Source organism: Chironomus tepperi, unplaced genomic scaffold (assembly GCF_022539635.2).
Source record: "Chironomus tepperi strain 1889 unplaced genomic scaffold, CSIRO-AGI_Ctep_v1 contig_309, whole genome shotgun sequence".
Taxonomy (NCBI): Eukaryota; Metazoa; Arthropoda; class Insecta; order Diptera; family Chironomidae; genus Chironomus; species Chironomus tepperi.
In genome coordinates, this window is record NW_027226431.1 from 3,558,519 (window position 1) to 3,580,455 (window position 21,937).

General features: G+C 29.4%; 3 protein-coding genes and 1 long non-coding RNA gene across 4 annotated transcripts; 3 read left to right on the plus strand and 1 right to left on the minus strand.

The window, feature by feature from the left end:
- Positions 1 to 597: 597 nt before the first annotated feature.
- On the minus strand, positions 598 to 4,617 carry Hsepi (D-glucuronyl C5-epimerase). Its single transcript, XM_070643155.1, has 3 exons — positions 4,451 to 4,617; positions 3,628 to 3,766; positions 598 to 3,449 (listed from the first exon to the last, which is right to left on the minus strand). Exons 1-3 carry the CDS (start codon positions 4,493 to 4,495, stop codon positions 1,873 to 1,875), a joined length of 1,761 nt encoding a protein of 586 aa, XP_070499256.1. The 5' UTR covers positions 4,496 to 4,617; the 3' UTR covers positions 598 to 1,872.
- LOC139092652 (uncharacterized) lies at positions 3,595 to 4,244 on the plus strand. The gene is made up of 2 exons (XR_011544613.1): positions 3,595 to 3,803; positions 4,035 to 4,244. It is a non-coding gene; the product is annotated as an uncharacterized lncRNA (long non-coding RNA).
- A 1,944-nt stretch (positions 4,618 to 6,561) lies between the features above and the next one.
- LOC139092800 (protein aubergine-like) lies at positions 6,562 to 9,062 on the plus strand. The gene is made up of 4 exons (XM_070643333.1): positions 6,562 to 7,120; positions 7,188 to 8,342; positions 8,399 to 8,765; positions 8,832 to 9,062. The coding sequence occupies exons 1-4, from the start codon at positions 6,562 to 6,564 to the stop codon at positions 8,986 to 8,988; spliced, it is 2,238 nt and encodes a 745-aa protein (XP_070499434.1). The 3' UTR covers positions 8,989 to 9,062.
- A 327-nt stretch (positions 9,063 to 9,389) lies between these two features.
- On the plus strand, positions 9,390 to 21,116 carry Drep2 (DNA fragmentation factor-related protein 2). The gene is made up of 4 exons (XM_070643195.1): positions 9,390 to 10,619; positions 18,922 to 19,018; positions 19,078 to 19,251; positions 19,318 to 21,116. The coding sequence occupies exons 1-4, from the start codon at positions 10,608 to 10,610 to the stop codon at positions 20,295 to 20,297; spliced, it is 1,263 nt and encodes a 420-aa protein (XP_070499296.1). The 5' UTR covers positions 9,390 to 10,607; the 3' UTR covers positions 20,298 to 21,116.
- Positions 21,117 to 21,937: the final 821 nt, after the last annotated feature.

Sequence of the window (21,937 nt, forward strand, 5' to 3'; positions counted from 1 at the left end):
CGGGAAGAATTTTTCATTTTTTTCACATATTTTTTTTTTTTCATATAAAAAATTATTTTTCCAAAACATTTTTTTTTGTTTTCTTCAGAAAGTTCATGTATCGTTCATAAGAAGTTTTTAAAAAAGTTGTATTAAAATGATAATTATTGTTCCTAGGTATTCTCATATATACAAAACGTGCATTACATTATACATTATATATAATATATTTATATATATTGGTTAAGGTTAATTTTGAGGTACTATTCATGTGTGACATTATTGTTATGAATTCTGTATGATTTTTTTTATCTCATTTACTTTTTCTTTGTGTCGAAGCTCAAATTGCATAACATCAATTTTAAATTAGAATATTCTAAAAAAGAACTGCTTGGATAATGGATAAAAAATCTTTTGGGTGAAATTTTAGATTTATTCACAACCTTTAGTATCAGTCATGATGTACTTCACATACGACATTCTGCTTTTTTACATCAAAAATCGTAACCAAAGACATCATAACTTCTTATAAGTAGTATATTTTTTTTATATGTTTTAACAAATTCATCGCAAGTTTCAATAGAGTGTATTCTGAGGGAGCTTTTATTCTTTAATACAAAAAAAAAAAAAACGTCATATCTCTTCATTTATTCATGCCTTTCATTTCTTGAATATTTGTAACCAAGATTTATGGATGTGTGTTTACAAAAGAGTGTTTGGGGAAAACTGATGAAATTTTAATATTTTTTTGTATGATTAAATGAAATATAGAATTTAAATTTCAGCTACATCTCAATCGTAAATCGTGTCTAGCATTTAATCTGTATTCAAAATCGTTTCTGATGAATTTTTAACGAATTAAATAATTTAACGGTATTTTCTGATTTGAATTTTCTTCATTAAAGTGCGTTCAGTAACTATTTAACCTTGTAAACTTTAAATTCCAACAAAAAATGTCAAAACTCAAGGTTTAACTAACTTAAAAAGGATTAAAACTTAAAGCTCATATCCAAAACTGTAAACAACTTGTGAATTCTATTAAATTTTCATCCTTTAATGAAAAAGATTGAGGAAAACAAAAGAAAAACATTTTTTAGGAAAAGTGTGCTTTGGTTTCTATTCAAACATCTAAAAGCACTCAAGAGACACATCCAGGATCTTAATGCAGGTATGAAATCTTTTAATCTCACTTCCCTCTCCAAAAACATGCTTGCAGTCGTTATAAGATAACCACTAATATATATTATTTTTTCCAAAACTCCACTCAAAAGAACTTTCAACATTATCCATTTTGATGAACTTATTGTGTAACTATTTAAATTAAAAAAGTTTTTTTTTTGCTGCCTATAAACAAAGAACTATAATTAAATAATAACGAGAAGTGTAATTAAAATGATAAAAAAACAAAAAAAAAATAGACTGATAAGTTAAAGCTTACTTCTGGCAAGTAATGGACGAAAAAAGTTGAAATGATTAAATTACTAATTCATTTCTTAAGTACAGGTATAAAAGATTTTTTTTTACTAAATCACCATTTTTACATGTATAGCATTAAAATGTTAAATTATTTATAAATTAAGATAAATCTACTCAGAACTGACATTTATACATTATCGTAATCATGTTAATAATGTTAAATAGTAAAAAAATAAATGTAGTATAACGATAAAGAAAGTTTTCTTGTTGTTGTTGCTTTTTTTCGGATACGAAGAAGAAAAATGAATGAATGAAAAAAGAAGTAAGAACAAGGGGAAAAAGAGACATTCCTATGTGTATTTATGTGTGCAAATAGTCATAGAACAAAACTACTTACTTTGGAAAAAAGCACGTTAAAGCTTTTGTCAATATTATGTATATATGTATAATATAAATTTCTCTCTCTACATTCATTCATTAATTATGCATCGCTCTTTTGCCTAACATATATCCTCTCCATCTCTCGGCCGTTTGTGAAAAGATTGGATCATCATCAATTGTTGCTAATAGTAATAGTTGATTGACATGTGTAACGTGATAATCCCATCGTGCTATATTAGGCGATGAGCCGAGTGTAACGTGCCGTAAATCATACACTGTACCACTACCTGTATCATAAAAGGATATCATTTTTTTCAATGATTCCATACCTTGATTAAAAAGAATTCCAGCTTCTTTTGATCCCTTTGATGTTTTTGGTGCGACTTGATGTAAATCATAAAGGCCAAGTAAAGAGTATATAAAGCCATTTAAAACAAAAGATGCTGGAGTTGTTGGATATTCTTCGTACCATGGTAAAATATTCATAAATTTAGCGAGTACGCCGCCTTGTGACGATGGAATTTTAAAAGGCTTTAATGCATTCATTGCTGCCTTTAAATACTTTCTATTTCCACCCGAATGATAAAAGGCTCTTGATAAAAGTGAGATTGCATGTCCTTGAGCCATCGCAGAGAGCCATCCTTTTTGTAGATCCTCAAAGCCTGATGCCAGTCTTCGTCTAACGGGTATGGCAAAGCCACCAGTCGATTGATTTTGATGACGCAAAAACCAATCTGCTGCGTCATAAAAGTGCTGTATATGCTCGGATGTGCTAAGTGTTAGATTATCAAAAGCACCATTACCCAAAAATGCTATTCTAACCACTTTCAATTCATTACGTCTCATTTTTTGCTTTCGACTGACGTATGACGCTGCCACACCTTTTTGAACATCCACAAATAGATCGCGAGTTATGCGTTTCCATTTTTGCAAGGCATTTATGCCAATTCCATGATAAATGTTTGAATCTTGTACAGTTATTGATAGGTCAGCAAGAATATAATGTAAATTGTATAATTGTAATGTTTCACGATTTTGCATTGTGATGATAAGACTCGCATTAAGTTGAAAATATAAATCGACGCTTAATATTAGGTCGACAGCATGATCCATATCGGCATAAATTGCACTATCAAATTGATTAGTTGTTGCAAAATTGACAACTCCTGTAACATCAGAAGAATAATTTCGACTAATTGAACTATTCTTCAATGCTATCCATTGAAATTGATTTGAATCAGCATCCTCAATTATTTTACGTGTTGGTTCTGGCTCTGTTAAATTCTTACTATAATGTGATAAGCCAAATTGTGCAATTTGTGTTGCATAAAAATATCCTTGACTCTCCCATTGTATTGAGATGGGAACACCAGCACTCGCACTTATACATTTTACACGATCCCTTACTTCAACATTATAATTTTCAAAATACATAAATATACCTTTTGGATCATATATGGTACGTGGTAAATTCACTTTACCGTAACTATGATTCCAATCAAAATGCGTAATACCGTCAATTGTATTTAACGAGCCATACACTTCGAAATATTTTTTAATGAACGAAAATGGGAGATAAACTTCATCGCCCTCTCGTCGACAGCCTATTGAATACTCTTGATTTATGACACAATCAATTTCTACAGCTTCTGTTATTTGTTGATATTGATTTGCTGCATGTTCAGTACATTCAAGTCGAATGATGAGAACATTTAAGAAGAAGGAAGAAGGAAGAGAAAAAAAAAAAGATCATAAAAATGTGATTAAATTAGCGTATAAGCACACACATTTTGTACACTTTCATTATCAATACACGGTTTAGTGTATATCTCATATTAAATTGAAACTTACCATAAAACCTTTTCGGAAATGTTCTCACAAAATCACATCGATGCCATAACATCAACGTTACACAAGTGACCATTAAAATCAGAGAACTTAATACATACTTTAAATTAAGTCTCATCATGATCAAAAAGAGCGTTGTATGCTGTCGGAAAAACAGATAGAAAATAAAAAGAATTGAAGTGAGTATTATTTTTCAACGATTGAGAATCTATTCAAATGTTTGAAGGAAAGAAAAATTGAGATAAATCGGGTACGGGGGTAATAAACAGCTCTTAAAAAATGATATCATCCCGTGTCTTACTCTAGACCCGTTAATTTTTATTTTTCTGTTATTTTTTTCCTTTTTTAAAAAAAATACAAAAAAAAAAATAAAAATAAAAATGTATTTTCGTTTCATGTGTCAACTGCAGTATATCTATTTGGTCGAGCGAAAAGAGAGGAAAAATTTAATAATAAAAAAACATAAATTTCGATCTGTGGGAACTGACTGAACGAGCGAAGAAGAATAATGAAATAAATCGATTTGGGCGTTTTGTTAGAACATTTTTTTTTTATATATATGAGTTGATAGAAAAAAATAAATTTAAATAAATATGAAATGGTTCCTTATCAGCTGCAAAGTCCTCACACTTTGATTATCAATTATTTTTAATGTCAATAAAAAAATTTTGTATGCTCTATCACCTTTCAATATTAAGAACGTTGTGGCAATGCTTACAAAGATGAATTGGGTAAACATTTTTATTTTTTATATATTTCTTTTTTTTTTCTTTTGGACGAATGAATATAAAGGAATGAAGTTGAAAAAAAAATTTTATTTACTTACTTTTTCGCTCGATTTTTGTGAGCTGGTATACATGACCTTCGTCATCACAAAACACTATTTATTAAAACTCATCATCTATAACTTAATTAAAGAATAATTTAATTTCTTAACAACTTATTTTAATTTTTTGTCCCATTCTGACTGAATTCTTTTTTCTTATGGAATTTTTAGCACTTTAAACATAAACAAATTACCATCTAAAATGTATTACTCAGCATTTTGAGCTGGTGTCTTGTTTTGCAGATTTACTATGGCAAAATGAATATTTATTGAATTTTTAAAATTTTATTTTAATCAATTTTTGATTAAATTTTGCTTTTTAAAAAATAAATTATTTCAAAATTTGAAATTTGAATTGAAAAATTTTTGAATTTCTAGAATTTTAATTTTTTGTCAATTCCAATAATTTTTCAAATCATTTAAAAATACTTAATATCAAATTTCTTTAAAATTCATTTAAAAATTCCAAAATATACAGTTCAACAAATCACACTGCGCTCAGTGCACCTTAGTAGCTAATAAATTGTTACCGTTTGTTATTGTTTATCCATGTTAGTTATGCACGTACAAAATTTTTTCTCTTAGAATGGATTTCAAAACTTACAAAAACCGTTAAATGATTCTTTACTACAAAATTCAACCCTTTTTTAAATGTTAAGAAAATTAACAAAAATGTTTCCCATTCATAAACTTTTTCGGTATAACTTAATTTTAATTTAATGAGTTTATAATTAATCATCTTAAAATCTTTAATTTATGCAATTTTAAAAATTTTTACTTTATTTTAAAAATTATTCTTCGAGCTCGATCATTCAGTTCTTTTGTGAATTTCAAAGTGGTTGGTTGCAAAAGCAAAGTTTTTAAGATATATTATGCTTACATTTTAATTGAAATATATTAAAAATTAAACTTTCAGAAGTGAATAAATAAATATTAACTTTTGAAGAAAGTGTGGAATCTCAAGAGATAAATGATAAGGTAATTCGATTCCTTGAATATTTTGCATAGATTTGAAAAGCAATCATGTCATGTGTTAAAATTTAAACTTTTTCATTTTTATTTGATTTGATAATCAATTTTTAGTTAAAAGTTTTACAATTTTAATATCCCTAAATTGTCACTAAATATTACACAAAAGGCAGTTCAGAATATTTTAATTATGTAAGTGTCTGATTGATTGAATGAACCAGGGATTTAAGAAGATGGCTCTGAAATGATCGTTTTTGGGACGGTTTAATATGTCACAGTATTCAGCATTTTTTTATATCATGAGCGAACATGAAGCATAAACAATATTTTCCTTTTAATTACTTTGATTTATTTGTTAATGTGTGCAACTTACAAAGTAAATCTTAGAATATTGAATGATGAAAGCATTTTAACATTCCAAAATTGCCATAGACATTAAATTATGTTTGTATAGCACCATAAAAGAAATTATCTTCAATTTCAAAACTACTCAAATAGTAAGATGGCAATAATTGTAAACATTAAACATTAATAATTGCACTTAATGGATCAAAAAGTTGAATTGCAATTTATGAATTGGATAAAAAAACTGCACATCTAGTATTAAATTCCATACTATAATCTGAATTTTGTGTATAGAAACATGAGCTCATATTATGAACGTGGACGTCGCGGAGGCTACGATAATAGTCAAGATAGAGGTAGAGACAATGAAAGAAACAGGGATACCTTTAGAGGCAGAGATAGCGAAACAGGTAGTGAATATGAAAGAAGCCGAGATAGAGATAGTGGAAGAGGAAGAGGTAGAGATCGAGGATACAGCGATCGTGGTGAGTTTACAAAAATAAATAAATTAATAATAATTAGTAATAACATCATTTACAGACCAAAGTAATAAAAGACCACGGGATGATTCTGTCGGGTCTGAAAGACGAGGAAAATTTTCTAGTGGACGTGGCAGAGGAAGAGGTGGTCGAGGCAGAGGAGGCCAAAATCGTATGGAAAAACCTGAATTTTTTGACTCGCCTGTTACAAGACCAGAAAATTTAAACAAAAAGGGAGAAAATGAAGGAAATGATGAAGTTGTTAAGCTTTGTGCTAACTATTTCAAAGTATCATCATTGAACCCGGTTGCAATGAAAATGTACACTATTGATTTTGATCCTCCAGTGTACTTTAAGATTTGCGGTACTATAATTAACAATCTAAAAGATGAGCTTGGAGCTTATGTATTTGACGGAAAAAGTTCAATTTATTTACTGAACGAGCCACGCAAAACAACATTTAGCACAGCACTACGTAGTGGAGACAAATACACACTACGATTCACGTTTCGTCGAAACATTGAATACAATGAAGCTAATTATTTTCAAATTTTAAATCTGGTAATCAGACAATCATTACAGGATATGAATTTAAAATTGATTGGGAGAAATTACTTTGATCCAAAAGAAAGCTTAACAATTCATGGTGCAAAACTTCAAATTTGGCCAGGATTTGCAACCGCAATACGGAAATATGAAAAAAGTCTTCTTTTATGTTGTGATTTTGCTCACAAAATAATACGAGAAGAATCTGTATTGGATATTCTAAGAGATTGTCAGCGATCTTCAAGAGATGATAATCAATATCATATTATGGCTAAAAGGAGATTAGTTGGAATAACTGTCATTTCTGTTTATAATAACATGAACTATAGAGGTAGATTGATCATTTTTAATCATATTTTTTACTATTCTTAACTTTCTGTTTCTATTATTAAATTTAGTCGATGACATTGACTTTAGACAATCACCGAATAGCACTTTTGAATTAAATGGCAAAGATAAGACATTTATTGAATATTTTGCTGAAAGATACAACATTCATATCCGCGATAATCGACAACCACTCTTAATTTCTAAGCCCAAAGCTAAAGATCGTCGTGGAGGAAGAAACAATACAATTGTATTGATACCCGAACTATGCAGTCCTGTTGGTGTAACCGATGAAATGAGAAATGATTTTGGAAAGATGAGAGATTTGGCTGATAAAACAAGAATGACACCAGCTCAACGTGTCGAACGTTTATTCAATTTTAATAAAAGATTGAAAAGTGATGGTGCACAGTCACTTAATGCAAATCAATTAAGTGTTGATGATCGTCTTGTCGAATTTGATGGTCGAAAGTTGCCAGAACAAAAAATTATTTTCGGAAGAACTCCATCAGGAGAAGTAAAAGTAGTTGATCTAAAAAGTTCCGAAAATATTGGAGAATGGAAATCGAGTTTGAAGGATATTGTAATGTACAAGCCAATGGCTATTGAACGGTGGATTTTCATTTATCCACAAGCATTGGAAAGGCAATCGCAAACATTCTTGGAGAAGTTCATTCAAGCTGGTGAAAAACTGGGAATGCAAATAACTAACCCCAAAAAAGCTCCTTTGGCTAATGATAGACCAGAATGTTACGTTGACACAATAACAACGTATCTAAAAAAGGATTGTGAATTTCTATTGATTGTTGTACCAAACATTAATTGTGAACGATATCGTGCGATTAAAGAGACAAGCTTATACTCATTCCAATTTAGACCAACTCCAACTCAAGTTATTACATTGAAAGTTATGGATTCAAAAGCTGGATTATCAGTTGCAACTAATGTGGCTATTCAAGTCAATTGCAAATTAGGTGGAATTCCGTGGAGCATCAATATACCATTCAATGGATTATTGACTATTGGTTTTAGTATCACAAATGATACTAAGGATAAGAAAGTAGTTTATGGAGCTATGGTGGCATCAATGAATCCTGGAAAATCAAATGGTACATTTTTTTCTTGTGTCAATAAGCATTCAAAAGGTTCAAATTGCTCAGATTATTTTAGTGTAAATATTAGTAAAATAATTGATCAATATAAGAAGACATATCAAGCTCTTCCAGGTAATATTAGCACTTCATCTGACATTTCATAAATTACAAAAAAATCTTCTTTATAGAACGTATAATAATCTACCGCGATGGAGTCGGTGAAGGTCAAATTCAATATGTTGTTGGTCAAGAATTAGAGGATGTCAAATCAAGTCTTAACCGTCATTATTCTAAATGTCAATCTAAGCCTAAACTTGCGTTTATCATTATTAATAAAAAAATTAACACCAGAATTTTCTCACAAGAAAGAAATTCTTACGATAATCCATTGCCAGGAACAGTCGTTGATGATGTTATTACACTTCCAGAAAGATATGACTTCTATTTGATTTCACAAAGTGTAAAACAAGGAACCGTGGCTCCTACTTCATACAACATCATTTATGATACGAGTCGTCTTAAGCCAAAGGAAATTCAGTTGCTTTCCTACCAATTGTAAGTTCACAAAAAAATCTCATTTAAGTAGTTAATAAATCTTACTAAATTGCTTTATATAAACAGGTGTCATTTGTACTATAATTGGAGTGGTACTACTCGTGTTCCAGCTGTCGTTCAATACGCACAAAAGCTTGCTTTCATGTTTGGACAGTATCTTCATCTGCATGATAGCACTGAATTTGAGAAAATGAAAAGTCACTGTCAACTCTACTTTTTGTAGAATTGATTATTGAATTTTAATTAAAGTTTAAGATTTATCGCCTTAAAAATAAGTCCAAATCAGCGGTTACGATTCGGCTATGGCAGTTATACGTCTTATCGTCGTTAATACGAAGAAGTGGTGATACCCTAAGGAACACGTTATGCTGTTCGGAAAACTATATTTTAAGTTTTAAAGTTAAATAACCTTAAAAAATTCTTTTTATAACCTAAAAATAAATAAAGCTTAAGTTTAATTTTTGTCAAAAAATAAACGACTTTTATCAATTTAAAAGAACTTTCATGCGACATTATTGGGGCATATAAGACTGGAATTTGGAAGCTGAATAATATCCTTTTCGCTCAACTGGAACATATTCGAAGGAATTTTCATTGGAAATCTCTAAACTTTTCGATTGTGAACGTGTCCATCGTGAAATTTTATTTTTAAATTTCGCCATCAATAGTATTTTAAAGGACAATCGATAGATTTTAAATGTTGCGATAAAGTCAAAGTTACGCGATAAGGATCGAGTGAAGTGGCATACTTTGGGATTTTAGTAGCAAAAAAGGCAAATGTTGAATGAAAAATTCGTCACGACGGGGCAGAGTCGACAAAATCTTTGGGTGTAAATCTGCGCTGCGCTGACGCACAAAATTTTCTATAATATATGTGCTTTTTTGCGGAGAGAGAATATATCGAAGGAAAGGAAAATAAAAAGAGAAAAGAGAGTGATTTTGATATTGAATCTCGAAGTATAGTCACCAATTTGAATTGATCGTGTGTGTAGATTTGCGACAAAATACACAAGGAAAATAATACAAAAAAAAAAAAGTTATTCACAGCAAAGAAAGAGAAGACATAGAGTATAGCGGAAAAATATAAGAGAAAAGAGAGCGAGTCATTTTTCATCCCTTTTGACGTCTTTTCGCCCCACAACATTTTCGATGTTCCCGTAGGTGTAAAAAAAATATGAGAAAAAAAGGATAAATTAAAAAATTTACATTAAAAAGTGATATTTTTTTCCTTTTTTAAACACAAATTCTTTTCATTTCTGACAAGAAGTGTAGCTTTATGACACAAAACGTGTAAATTGTGAACAATTAAGGGGGTTTATTGAAAGGGCTTCTTGTCAAAAAAAAAAGACTCGTGTTTGTGAAATTAAATTTTTTTTTTTTGCTCAAAAGAGAAGAGAAAAGACGGAAATTGTTATAAGTTATTCGTGCTATTGTTTCATCATTGAATAATTCAATCATTCCAGTTCTGTGTTCATTTAGTTATCAACGTTGCAATCGAATTAAATATTAAGTGAAAAAAATTAAAAAAATCATTTAAGAAACAAAAAATTAATACAAAAAAGAAAAAGGGAATATAACATTAGGCAATTGACAAAATATCGTATTAAAAGTATTATAATTAATTGTTATCGTCCTTGTGAAGAGTCAAAAAAAGGAAATCAAAGCGCATAGTTAATCATAAGAAAAGAAAAGAATACAAAAAAAAGTCCATTGTCCTTCAAAAATTAGGTGGATATCATCACATACTAATGCCGTTATTTAAAGTATCAATTAAATGCAATTAAAGAGGGGGAGCTCTTCTGGCTTAAACCCCCGAAAACGTTCTGCTGAGAAAATGTCGTAATGGCAAGAGAGGTGAGTTTTTTGTGTTTTTTTTTTGGATGTGACATTAAGATGTGATATCACTTTTATGCAATACCGAAAAACGAGATACTGTGCTATGAATAAATAATGAGAATTGCAGAAAATTTGCCGAAAAAAAGAAAACCTCACAAAAGAGGAACACTCCTTAACAAAAACAATAGTGACAAGTGATAATTCAATCGGCAAAAAAATTACGTCATGGCGGTCATGTGGCTGCTACTTAACTGCTAATAATCTGTGAAAGCATTCACAGCTAAGCTATAAACTGAATTATTATTGAGTGAATATTGTCATCGACCCCATAATCGAAGTAATTTTGTGAGATAAATCGGACTTTAAGTCATATCATCATAAAATCAAACTATCAAGATTCATACCCAATTTTCATTATTATACCGAAAATGAGGAAAAGAAAAAAAAAATTGAGGAAGAAAAAATCTTTTTTTTTTTTGAGAGAAAGAGAAGAAAAGCTCTTATGAGAGAAAATGTGAAAATCCGCCCTATAGCAAGCAGCATCACATTTTCGGGAAATTAAAAAACGAAATGAAATTTATTGTTTCTAGTGATAGGAATGAAATTATGTGATGAGAAAATTGAAAAAAAAGACGATAATTTTTTTCCGTTTTTCTTTCATTCTCAATTTCTTTTATTATTATCCATTTGCTATATTACATCCATCCCATACAAATATAGCAAAAAAAAATTTCTTTTTTTCAATTTTCAATTTTCGAGACAATCAAAAAGAATTTGAGAGGATAAAAACACTCAGAGATGAATGGAGGAAGAAAGAAGGAAAGAAAAAAAAATAATCGATATTTTTTTCTAGATATCAGTTCTGGAGTACATAAAAGGCGGAAGGCACACACAATAGGAAAAAAATTGCAGAATTGATTAAAAATGAAGGAAATTTTTAGGAAGAATTATCTCCATTTTTATTCCTACTCTCTCCACCACTTGAGAGATATTTTTTTTTATTATGGCGATAAGAAGGCATGAAGCATTTTTATGGTTGTTGTTGGCCTATCCCAACTGCAAGAAAATTTTTTCTTTTCAGACTTCTCAATTTTTTTTCTTTTTTCTCATCATCTTCTCTGTTTTGTGTGTGGATGATAAGGAATTGGAATGAACGGGGAAAATAAAAATTAGGTGTGTGTATGCATGACTCTAAGTAGCCCCTTTTTCTCATAATTTCAATGAATGAATTTGATGATGTTAAAATGATGAGGTCCTTAATTACCCCAAATGTCACTTTTCGAAAATGAAATTTGCGAAAAAAAAAAAAAACGAAGAGAAATAATTTTTCGATTTGGAAAATGGAATTTTGCGTGGTGAGCGCACATTCATTCATGAAATGTTATGCAATATACATAAACGATTTGTTGTTTTTTCTCTCAAAAAAAAATTTTTTTTTTTTTTTTTTTGGTGGGTGGAAAGCCTCTTTTTGACATTTAGAGAAGATGTAATGAAATTGCGATAGAATAATAGAAATTTATGAATAAAGTACGAAAAGTTAGTCAGTCGTGTGTGAAGTAAAGAAATTTTTTTTTATATATATTATTTCACAATAGATTGAATAATAATGAGTAAGCATTTAGCTTAAAAATATATCTCATTTGAATATGCCATGATATTTTACATACATCCATAAAATGATTAAATTGATGCTATGCTTAATTTGCATTTTAAAATAAAAGATCGAAAGGTTGTTATTCTTCAAAGGTCGTCAGGGGATGTTAAAATTTATTCCGAGTCTATGATTAGAAATTATGAGTACACATTTCGTACATTAGATGGGGTTTTATGACGTCATCATAAAAAATGATGCTCTCTAACTCTTTCAGACAATGGAAATAAATGTTCTTACAACATTCTTTCAATTAGGGAAATGTAAAAGAGCTTTTTAGAGTGTGTTGAAAATTTTAAAATGTTTTGAATTTTTTTAAACATTTTTTGGGGGACATAAGAAATGGGATCAAAAGAAAATTCTACTTTGGGGTCCACCGGCATATCATGAATCATTGTTTTCAGTATATTCTTCAACTTAAGCCTTTAAAATTGCTAGTTTTGAACTTGAAATTTGATTTTTCAAACAATATTTTCCTGTAGTTCTTGACACAGACAATTTTTGGGTCAAACCTTTACCGTTTTTTGAATTAAATTCAATTTCAGTAGCCGGAATTTCAAAAGACTTAACAAGACAGAAATCTCAAAACCTCGATCAAAAAATTTCCGGCTACGCCCCTGATGCGCCACATGAGGATTGATATAGTGATTGCTTACAATATTATGCGGTTTGATACATAACAAACGTTTTGCTACTATTTCGTACTAGAAGAAAACCCCATCAAGCAAGGTGGAAATATATAATTTTAATTATTACTCGGGCTGAGATTATTGGGATTAAATATTATTTTAAATATCAAAATTTTATATAACCATTATAGAGCTTTATGAAATATGAAGCGGAGCTTAAAAAGCTGAATTACAGAAAGACAAATGTTCTAAATTATATTTTAAAAACTTTGTTAATTGTTGTCTAGTTCTTATGCGATCTATGAAGAGAAGCAGAAGGTTTAGCAATATATGACTAGCAATACTCAAAGATGCGGTATATTTATCGAAAAAGGAGGTTACTTACTTAGTTCTTAAATTGTTTATTATTGTCAACAAATTTTTAACTTCTCCAAACGTGAAATTAGAGACAATTTCAAAACAGACTTCAAAGTAAACAGTAATTTTAGAAAAATTTAGTATTTTTAGCCTTCCGACTTTTTGTTGTAAATTTTATAAAAATTCCTAAACCTTCATTTAATTTATATTTAAAACTATAATATTTTTAACTAACTTAAGATTTCACTCATCTCAAACAAAGTTTAAAATTTCGAAATGTTCCCACCGCTCGCCCAAAAATGACTCAATATTAATAATTCAATATTTATTTTGTACTTTTTGATCTCATTCAATAATCACTTCAATAATTTCATTAATGAATATAATTTTTTTTATCAAACATCTACTATAAAAACGAGAGAAATGATGAAAATGGAAGAAAATGAAGATAACTCTGTGTTTCCATCACACAGCAAAAAAAGAAAGAAGAAACTTCTTCCCAACAAACACATATAATAAGCTTTCCATTGTCCTTGATAGTATTCGTTGATTATTTTCATCTTCCTTTACATTTTCCTTCTTTCCTCTCCATCCACATTGATACATATAATATACAACAGCATCATCATCATCATCATTATCCATACTATACACGTTTTATAAATATAGTGAGTATTAAGTGGTGTATAGATAGATTATTTTGCAAATGCAGTTGATTCCACATATCCTATTGTATAAAAAGCTTTCAAATACTTGATTTTTAAAAAAAAGTAGAAATCAATGTGGAATAAAAATCCTATATCGAAAAAGGAATTTTCATGTCAAGGATCTACTAGACTCTCAATAATTAGCATTTGCGAGTTGAATAAAAAAAATTGAAGAGAAGTAGAAATTGAAGATTAATTCAACAAATTTTGATGACGATGCGTTTGTAATAATGAAGAATTTTCAATATCCGCATCGATAAATATGGAGTGGATGACATAATGTTTAAAGGGTCTATACTCAATTCTTTATTATATTGTACTTAATGCTGACATAAGTAGATGATTTCAATCGACTAATTTCTCTTACTTTGCCTCTTTTCTTTCCTTAATATGTCGTCAAGTGTATAGGCATGCTCATATCACGAAGTAAAAGGGAGAAGAAATAATAATATGCAAATTCATAAATTCATGCTTAATCATGATGATTTAATATTATATTTTTTCTGCTTATAAGAAGAAAAAAATATAAGCAAATGAGACACTGTAGGTGGATATCTAACATGCATTTACGTCTGTACGAAAAAGCTCATACAAGAATCACGAGGGTTAAAGACTTTTAAACTTTTTTTTTTTGAATTTATTTATATTTGGTTTGTGCAACTAGAATCGTGGGTTTCGATTGTTTATTTAATAAAGAATGTAGGAGACAAATTTGAATGAATTTTACTGTTACTCAAATGACGTCTAATGTAGAAAAGGTCTCTATTGGGGCATTGTACGATTAGTCAACCAAATATCTAGTTATGTCCTTGACATTTCTTGACAAGCTCTAAAGTTGCCATGTTTGGAATTGGACATAAAACTGACTAATCTGGGAGACCTGATCTAGACTGGGGTCTAACTGAATCTGTGTTTAACTCAATGACAAACAAGATATTCTCAAAAATACGTAGATTGTAGTTAGTAACTAGAAATTCCTAATTTTTGGAAGATTTGCATCAGTAAACTTTAATTCCAAGCAAGGATTCCTTAGCTAAGTCTACGGTTTACTCCTAGATTTCCATCTCCTGATTATCAATTTACTAAGCAACCTCGATATTGACATAAGAATCGTAAATTTTTAAAATTCCGTATTTAACCATATTTAAGCCAGTCATCCATTTTACATCAATAAACTAAGCATTCTGCCAAGTTTCCAGTTTTCCAATAAACTAAGCTAAACTTTTGAGATGATCTACGATTGAATTGAATGAAAGGCTTATGATTAAAAAGACAATAAGTACTAAAAATGCCCTCATTTACCATCTTATTTAAAAGTTCTATCAAGTACCATCATCATATCAATTTATTATCAAATAATGATGATTAAATCGGAGTCTATAGCATCATACAAAGAGTATAAAATTTAATTTATTTTCTTTACTTCTTTCGCTCAAAATGTAAATTTCACAGTAAATAAAATTGGAAATGAAATGAGATTTACATACATATAGAGAAAGCGAGAGAATGAAACTGAAAACTATACGAAAATTGAATAAAAATGCAAACATACAAAAAAAAAACTTCTTAAAACTGCACTACATGCTCTCACATCAAATGATGAAATTCTGGATTCGATGGAATATGTATTTATACATAATACCATTTTTTTATATAGTATGGAGAGAAAAACTATATACAATACATAGAAGGTATTTGTAAAATCAGGTCAGTGGGAAAAAGGATGCATTGCACATAATAAAAATTGATATCGCATCCTGGCATTTTACTATCGGCTATGTATTAAATATACATATTGTATTATGCGGTATGTGTATTATCATTATAAAATATAACTGCAACCCAAAATTATTTATGTTCTCAAATGGACATACATTATAAATCTTAAAAGATTTTCGTTCATACACCCGTGATCCCTTAAATAAATTTTGATGAACTGTTGAGGATATTTGAATTATTGCATTAAATTAATACTAAATCTATTTCTAAATGCTATAAATTTTGCAATTTTCTTTTGATTTGTGTTCAAGATTATTGCTGATGTTCTATTAATTTTCGATTGCTGTCTTTTCAATTTTGGTTTCAGAAATTCTCTTTCAATTAATTTATTGTGTACTCGGATATTGTCATTGGGTTATTTACTTGTAAATAGGGCAAGATCATCGGGTGGAAAGCTTACGGGAAGAAATATTTTAAGAGCTTGATTTTCATCAGGAGTAGGAATTTAACGATTTGATTTGAATTTTTATGGGAATGATTATTAGGTTATTCAACCCAGGGGCGTAGCCATGAGAGGGTTTAAGGAGGCTTTTTTAGGCTCGGAGTATCGGAAATTGGAATTAATACGTTTCAGGAGTTGGGTTTGATATCCCTACTTCCATGTTATATCAAAAGTTTTCATATTGCTACACAGTGTACTGATGACCAAAGAAGTATCCAGTGAGGGGATAGTTTTTGAAGTAAAATCTTCCCAACTCTCCACTACGCCTTCCACCATCCATTTATGGTTAATATTTTGTGCTACGAGAAAAAGTTCGAGTAGCGCTGGATTAGATTATCATCCACCTCCCCTTAATATTGGTCCATAAAAAATCCGAGTAGACTTTCAGCTCAAGTAAATGGCCCAAAACGACATATATAAAGAAATCTCATATTATATATTCTATTTCCAAATACTTTTAAATAAAAAGCTTTTAATCAACGAGATTTTAGTTTACAGTCTCTATCCCTTAAAATCCAGCAGAATCTGTAAAGTATTCCAAGGAAAAATATTGCATGTCTTTACAGAAATCAAATCTCACCTAGTTATTCAAACAAAAAAAAAAAAAAATAAAACTTTTGAGATACGAAAAAGTCAAACTAGCTTGCAGGATAAAATACTTGATTATGTACTGCAGTAAATTTAATTTCAAATAAGATATTCATTCATCCATTTAAATAAAATAAATAAGATCATCGTTATAGTATTTAGATTGTAAAATAAAGGCTTGGCACAGGAAGAAAATTCCCTTTTTAGTATGTTTTATATTTTTTGGTGGGAGTAATGTGTATGATCGCATCACATTCACATTTTAGCAAGGAGCTTTTCATCATAAAAAAAAATCCTATGTAAAGAGAAGAGAGCAAAAAATAAAATAAAAAAAAAGTTTAACATGGGAATGAGAAAAATGTGTGAAGGATGGAAAAACGAGGACAAACGAACTTTACGTTATAAGCTCGTATTGCCATATCATTTTACATGTGTGCGTGAAAGCTCTTGGAAAACTGAATGTATATATGTCATCCACCTCCCAATACAATCACATGATTTTATTTTTCTATGAAAAAGCTTATGTGAAGAAGAAAAAAAAAATAATATTTTATTCGGTCAGAATCAGGAAGAAAGTGCACTGCACTTTGATTCGCATTCGCATACAGACTTTCCTCGAGAGTGTGCATTCAAATTTCTGTTCACTTTTAATTTTAATTTAGAAACCATTGCTCCAATTTAATCAAATATTAAAAAAAAAGAAAGAAAACTTTTTACAATTTTACTGAATGAAAAATTAAATTTTTCACCAAGTGCGTCAAAGGCATTAGATAAAAAAAAGTGATATAAAAGTTACATATTTGTGTTAATAAAAGAAGAAAAAAATTTTTTAAGGATATAAAAAATCGTCTATAATATCGTAGCAAAATTTGAATTTAGTGCAATTTTTAATAGGAAAAAAATTAATTTAAGCTTTAGAAAAAAGTTTTTTAAAAATTTTGTGATAAAAAAAGGAGAGATAGATGAGATATATACATATATACCTTCAAATAATAATTATATCAATTTCATTTGATGAGCTTTTCATACCTAAAAATTGAGTGGAGAACTTTTTTTTTTTCATTTCAACATTTTTTTTTTCCTTCGATGAACTTGTATTAGTGTGTGGAACATTGTGACCTATTTACTTTCAATGAACTTATGTTTGGTTATTTTGGAAAGCAATTCATGAAAAAGTATATATATACACACAATTTTAATGACAGCAACGAAGAAGAGGAATAGAAGACATTGGAAAGACTGGAAGGATAACTTTTTATTCTCAATTTTTTTTATTTTTTGATTCTCGGCACACATAAAACATAGAAGAAGAAACTTTTTCAAAAAAAAGCCAACATTTCCTTTATATGAAGTCAAAAAATAAAGGAGTAAACCTAATTAAATTAGACTTACAACATGAATCAACAACAAAAAAATGAGGCAATAAAAAATCTACTAAATGCATTTTACAATATTTGAAATAATATTAAATCAACATATGAAAAAGACAATACAATATTTTTGCTAAATTAGTCAGTGTTAATATCTGTGATTTATAAGAACACTGTGTTCTTTGCGAAGCATACTTGTTACTCAATTATTACCATTATTGTCATTACTGTCGAAGTAAATCGAAAGATATAAAAAAAAATTAATAAAAAAATTAATATGTGGTCAACGGCTTTATGTACTTTGGGTGTTACAAAACCTATGAATCTTTGCAATTGTCTTACTTTTCGACAACAACAGCAACAACATAATCAAACGGTATTGCATTAAAGTTTTATTTACTTTTACTTAGAGGTTATTTACCTATGACTTCCATTATTTGAAATGGTGCACATGTCATTTGTGAATCGAATCTAAGGATTGATACTTAATTTACTGATACATTTGTGCATTAATGATTTTTAACTTGATTAAAGTAATAAACAAAATTACTCATTGAATTGATTGTAATTAGGGATATTGAGTTGCATAGAAGTTTACCAAGAATTGAAATTTAAGATTTTTATGTGCAAAATCCCTGAAAAATACGATAATTTTAATTGATCTACTTTAGACAACTTTAAGTATGAGTTTTAAGAATTTAATTAAGCCAAGCTTCAATAATGCGCAAATATTAACAATCCTTAAACCAAATTAGCTTCCATTAATCAATTTTCTTCATTTTCTCTTCCTTTTACAGGAGTCTCGAGGAAAGAGACCTTTAAAAATTTGGGATAGTTGGAGAAATATTAGAAAAGGTCTCGTAGTTGGAAGTTTTGAAGAATTAATAGTTAGAGGTAAGTAAACCAGCATCAAAATAATAAACACTTTAACTCAATTGACATTATTATTATAGGGAAAGATAAATTAGGCATACCTGCCTCAGAGCCAGTTCGATTGGTTTTAGAGAGCGATGGAACGCAAGTTGAAGATGGAGAGTATTTTCGTACTTTGGCGAATAACACGATTCTATTGCTCTTGAGGCAGGGTGAACGTTGGTATCCCACTGGGGTTGACGTCATCAAAGCTGGTTTGTGTCTCATATTTATATTATCTCAATTTTTTGTAATTCTAAATAATATTCTAAACATTGTAGCAATATCTGCCATACCAAAGATCGTCTGTGAGACGATTCATGCCTTGGAACTTCATGATGAAACTCCATCTTGGAAAATTATGGATAATAAGGGAAGAGTTACCGTTGTTTTGCATTGGGATCAAAGGCAAGGACAAAGCGGCGGTATCGGAGGGCAGCCGAATGATAAATTTTCACCGTCAAAAAAGGGCCTTTCAGCTCAAAGCTCAATAGATAAGTCATCTCCAGCTCCGCAACGTTATCCAAGTCCACAAATAACAGTTATAAATCACGATGATCCATCAAACCTTTATCACTCAGGTCGGCGTCTGTCGAAAGGTGGCGGATCTTTTGATAGCGCAGTCGGAGCTGTTCATATACATACACCAGAATGTGCTCATCATGCTCATACACCAACTAGGGCCGGAAGTCCCGGCGCAACAGAATGTGATTTTCATTGTTGTGCATTACACGAAGAAGGAAGAAAAATTGCTGTACATAAAAATGTTGCGACATCACCTATACAAGACGGCTCAAGTAGTCCACAACCTAGTTCTATAAATGCTTCTTCATTAGAGAGACGAGCGCCTGCAACAAAAGGACACGTTCGTTTTTTAGATATCGGACCTGAAAAGGATAGTTCAGAAAGTGAAACCGAAAATACAGTCATGGAAGACGAAACGGTAACGTCAGAGAAATTTTTGTTGCTCATTGATCAATTATCTGTAGACCAGAAACGTCACTTGAGCATCAAGGATATTGGAATCATATTGGAACGACTTAGTTCCAAAATTCTCGACGTCGAACGTCTCGATCGAGAGAGTGAATCAGATGACTGTTATAATTGGACAATTAAAGCAACGATACGTGGTGATGCACTTCGTGAATTAGGTGTAATTTATAATGGCAATTATTATGCAATATCAGAACATCCCGGATACAAAGAAGAGAATGAGGAAAACGGTGATGAGCCTGAGGAAGAAGATGAGGACAGATTATAAAGAGATTTTTTTTTTTTTGAATAACTAACCTAAGTACTAAAGAATTATTAAACCATAAACAACTCACGTCACGTGACTAAATAAGTAAAATGATTTAATCATTAAAAAAAATATATGTTAATCTATAATATACAAAACAAAAAAAAAGAAAATTGAAAACATGATAAACTCATACGCATAATGGAACCGACAAAGAGTAAAAAAAGAAGAAATAAAAACCAAGTGGAGTGAAAATTAAAAAAAAAAATTGTTATTTGTGGCATGAAATGGTGATGGAGCATACAAAAATAAAAAGATGGTGACGAAAAGTGATTGAAAGACATGCATAAATATGAGATGAAATAAAAGAGAATAAAAAAAGGACATTAAATGTTATAAAATCATAACTCTAAAAACACATATAAAAAAAATTTTTTTAGGCAATGAAATTGGAAAGAAAATCTTTTTAAAAAAAAATTATAGTGAAACACGAGATAAATAAAAAAAAAGTATAAACGAGTGTCAAATTGGATGATGCCAAATAAAATATAAAAAAATGTATGAAAACATGTTTAAAACTGCCAAACAAAACATAGGACTAGGATGCGCAAAAGGACAGAACATGGATTAAAATGAAGAAAATTATTACAAAACATGATATGAGAAGGGAAATTTGCACAATTAGCATAACAAAAAAATTTACCATTGTTCATAGTGAATTCAATGATTGAAATGGTCAAAATGATGATATTAAATGTTTTATTATTTTTGTTTGAAAAACATGAAAAATACAAATTTGAAGCAAGGTGTTGGCACTGATTCATATGTTTTAAATTTTTATTTTTTTGAGACTTTTTTACTTGGTTTTGAGATAAGTTTTTGTTATTTTATGAAATAATGATTTTTTGGAGATCAAATGTGATGCAAATCTACAGAAAATAGATCTTGATTACTGATCATGTTACAAGATTTAATCCTAAATATATTTTGTTAAAAGATTTAGTTTTCAATTTTGAACAACTTAATAGAGTTATGAAATCTTTTCAAACTATTTTATTCTTTATTTAGTGAATTTTTCACAATTTTTACAAAGAATTTAAAGAAATGACAAAGTTTAAAACTCGAAAGTCATTGAAAAAACTACTAAATAGTTGCAAAAAAAAGTAGAAAAATAGCAGGAAAATATGTTCGAGTGCCTACACCATGTTTTAAATATGTAAAAAATATCATTGAAAAAAAAATATTAAAAAAGAAAATCTAATAAATTAAATTAATGTTTTATTAACTTTTTGAAATGAAACCAAGAAAAAAATGCTATTAAAAAGTCCGGTAACATTAAAATGTGATTTCGTTTACGTATCGAATCAATTTTTAATTTAGATAATCTCATTTCACCTTTATTGATGAGACAAAAAAAAAATAAGAGAAAGGTATGAAAAAATAAGTAAAAAAAATAAAAATGAAAAAAATTTAGCATTTCTACCCAAAACTTATATAGAACTATATTTTTATCTTCAAGGAAACTAAAAAATTTACTAATTGAGATGAAAAACGTACTGTGTTGAGTTTAATTTTTAAAAATTTATTAAGAAAAACGATACATAAAAAAAATGTAGTAATCGATAATGATTAATTTTCTTCCATAATGAAAAATGAGATAA

Coding starts and splice junctions, on each gene's coding strand:
- Hsepi (XM_070643155.1), bottom strand. CDS start 4,495: ATGACGAAGGTCATGTATACCAGCTCACAAAAATCGAGCGAAAAA. Junction 3,767..4,450: donor CACAAAAATCGAGCGAAAAA/GTAAGTAAATAA, acceptor TTTTTCCGACAG/CATACAACGCTCTTTTTGAT. Junction 3,450..3,627: donor ATTTCCGAAAAGGTTTTATG/GTAAGTTTCAAT, acceptor CTGAACATGCAG/CAAATCAATATCAACAAATA.
- LOC139092800 (XM_070643333.1), top strand. CDS start 6,562: ATGTACACTATTGATTTTGATCCTCCAGTGTACTTTAAGATTTGCGGT. Junction 7,121..7,187: donor TAATAACATGAACTATAGAG/GTAGATTGATCA, acceptor TATTAAATTTAG/TCGATGACATTGACTTTAGA. Junction 8,343..8,398: donor GACATATCAAGCTCTTCCAG/GTAATATTAGCA, acceptor TCTTCTTTATAG/AACGTATAATAATCTACCGC.
- Drep2 (XM_070643195.1), top strand. Junction 19,019..19,077: donor TGAAGAATTAATAGTTAGAG/GTAAGTAAACCA, acceptor TTATTATTATAG/GGAAAGATAAATTAGGCATA. Junction 19,252..19,317: donor GGTTGACGTCATCAAAGCTG/GTTTGTGTCTCA, acceptor TAAACATTGTAG/CAATATCTGCCATACCAAAG.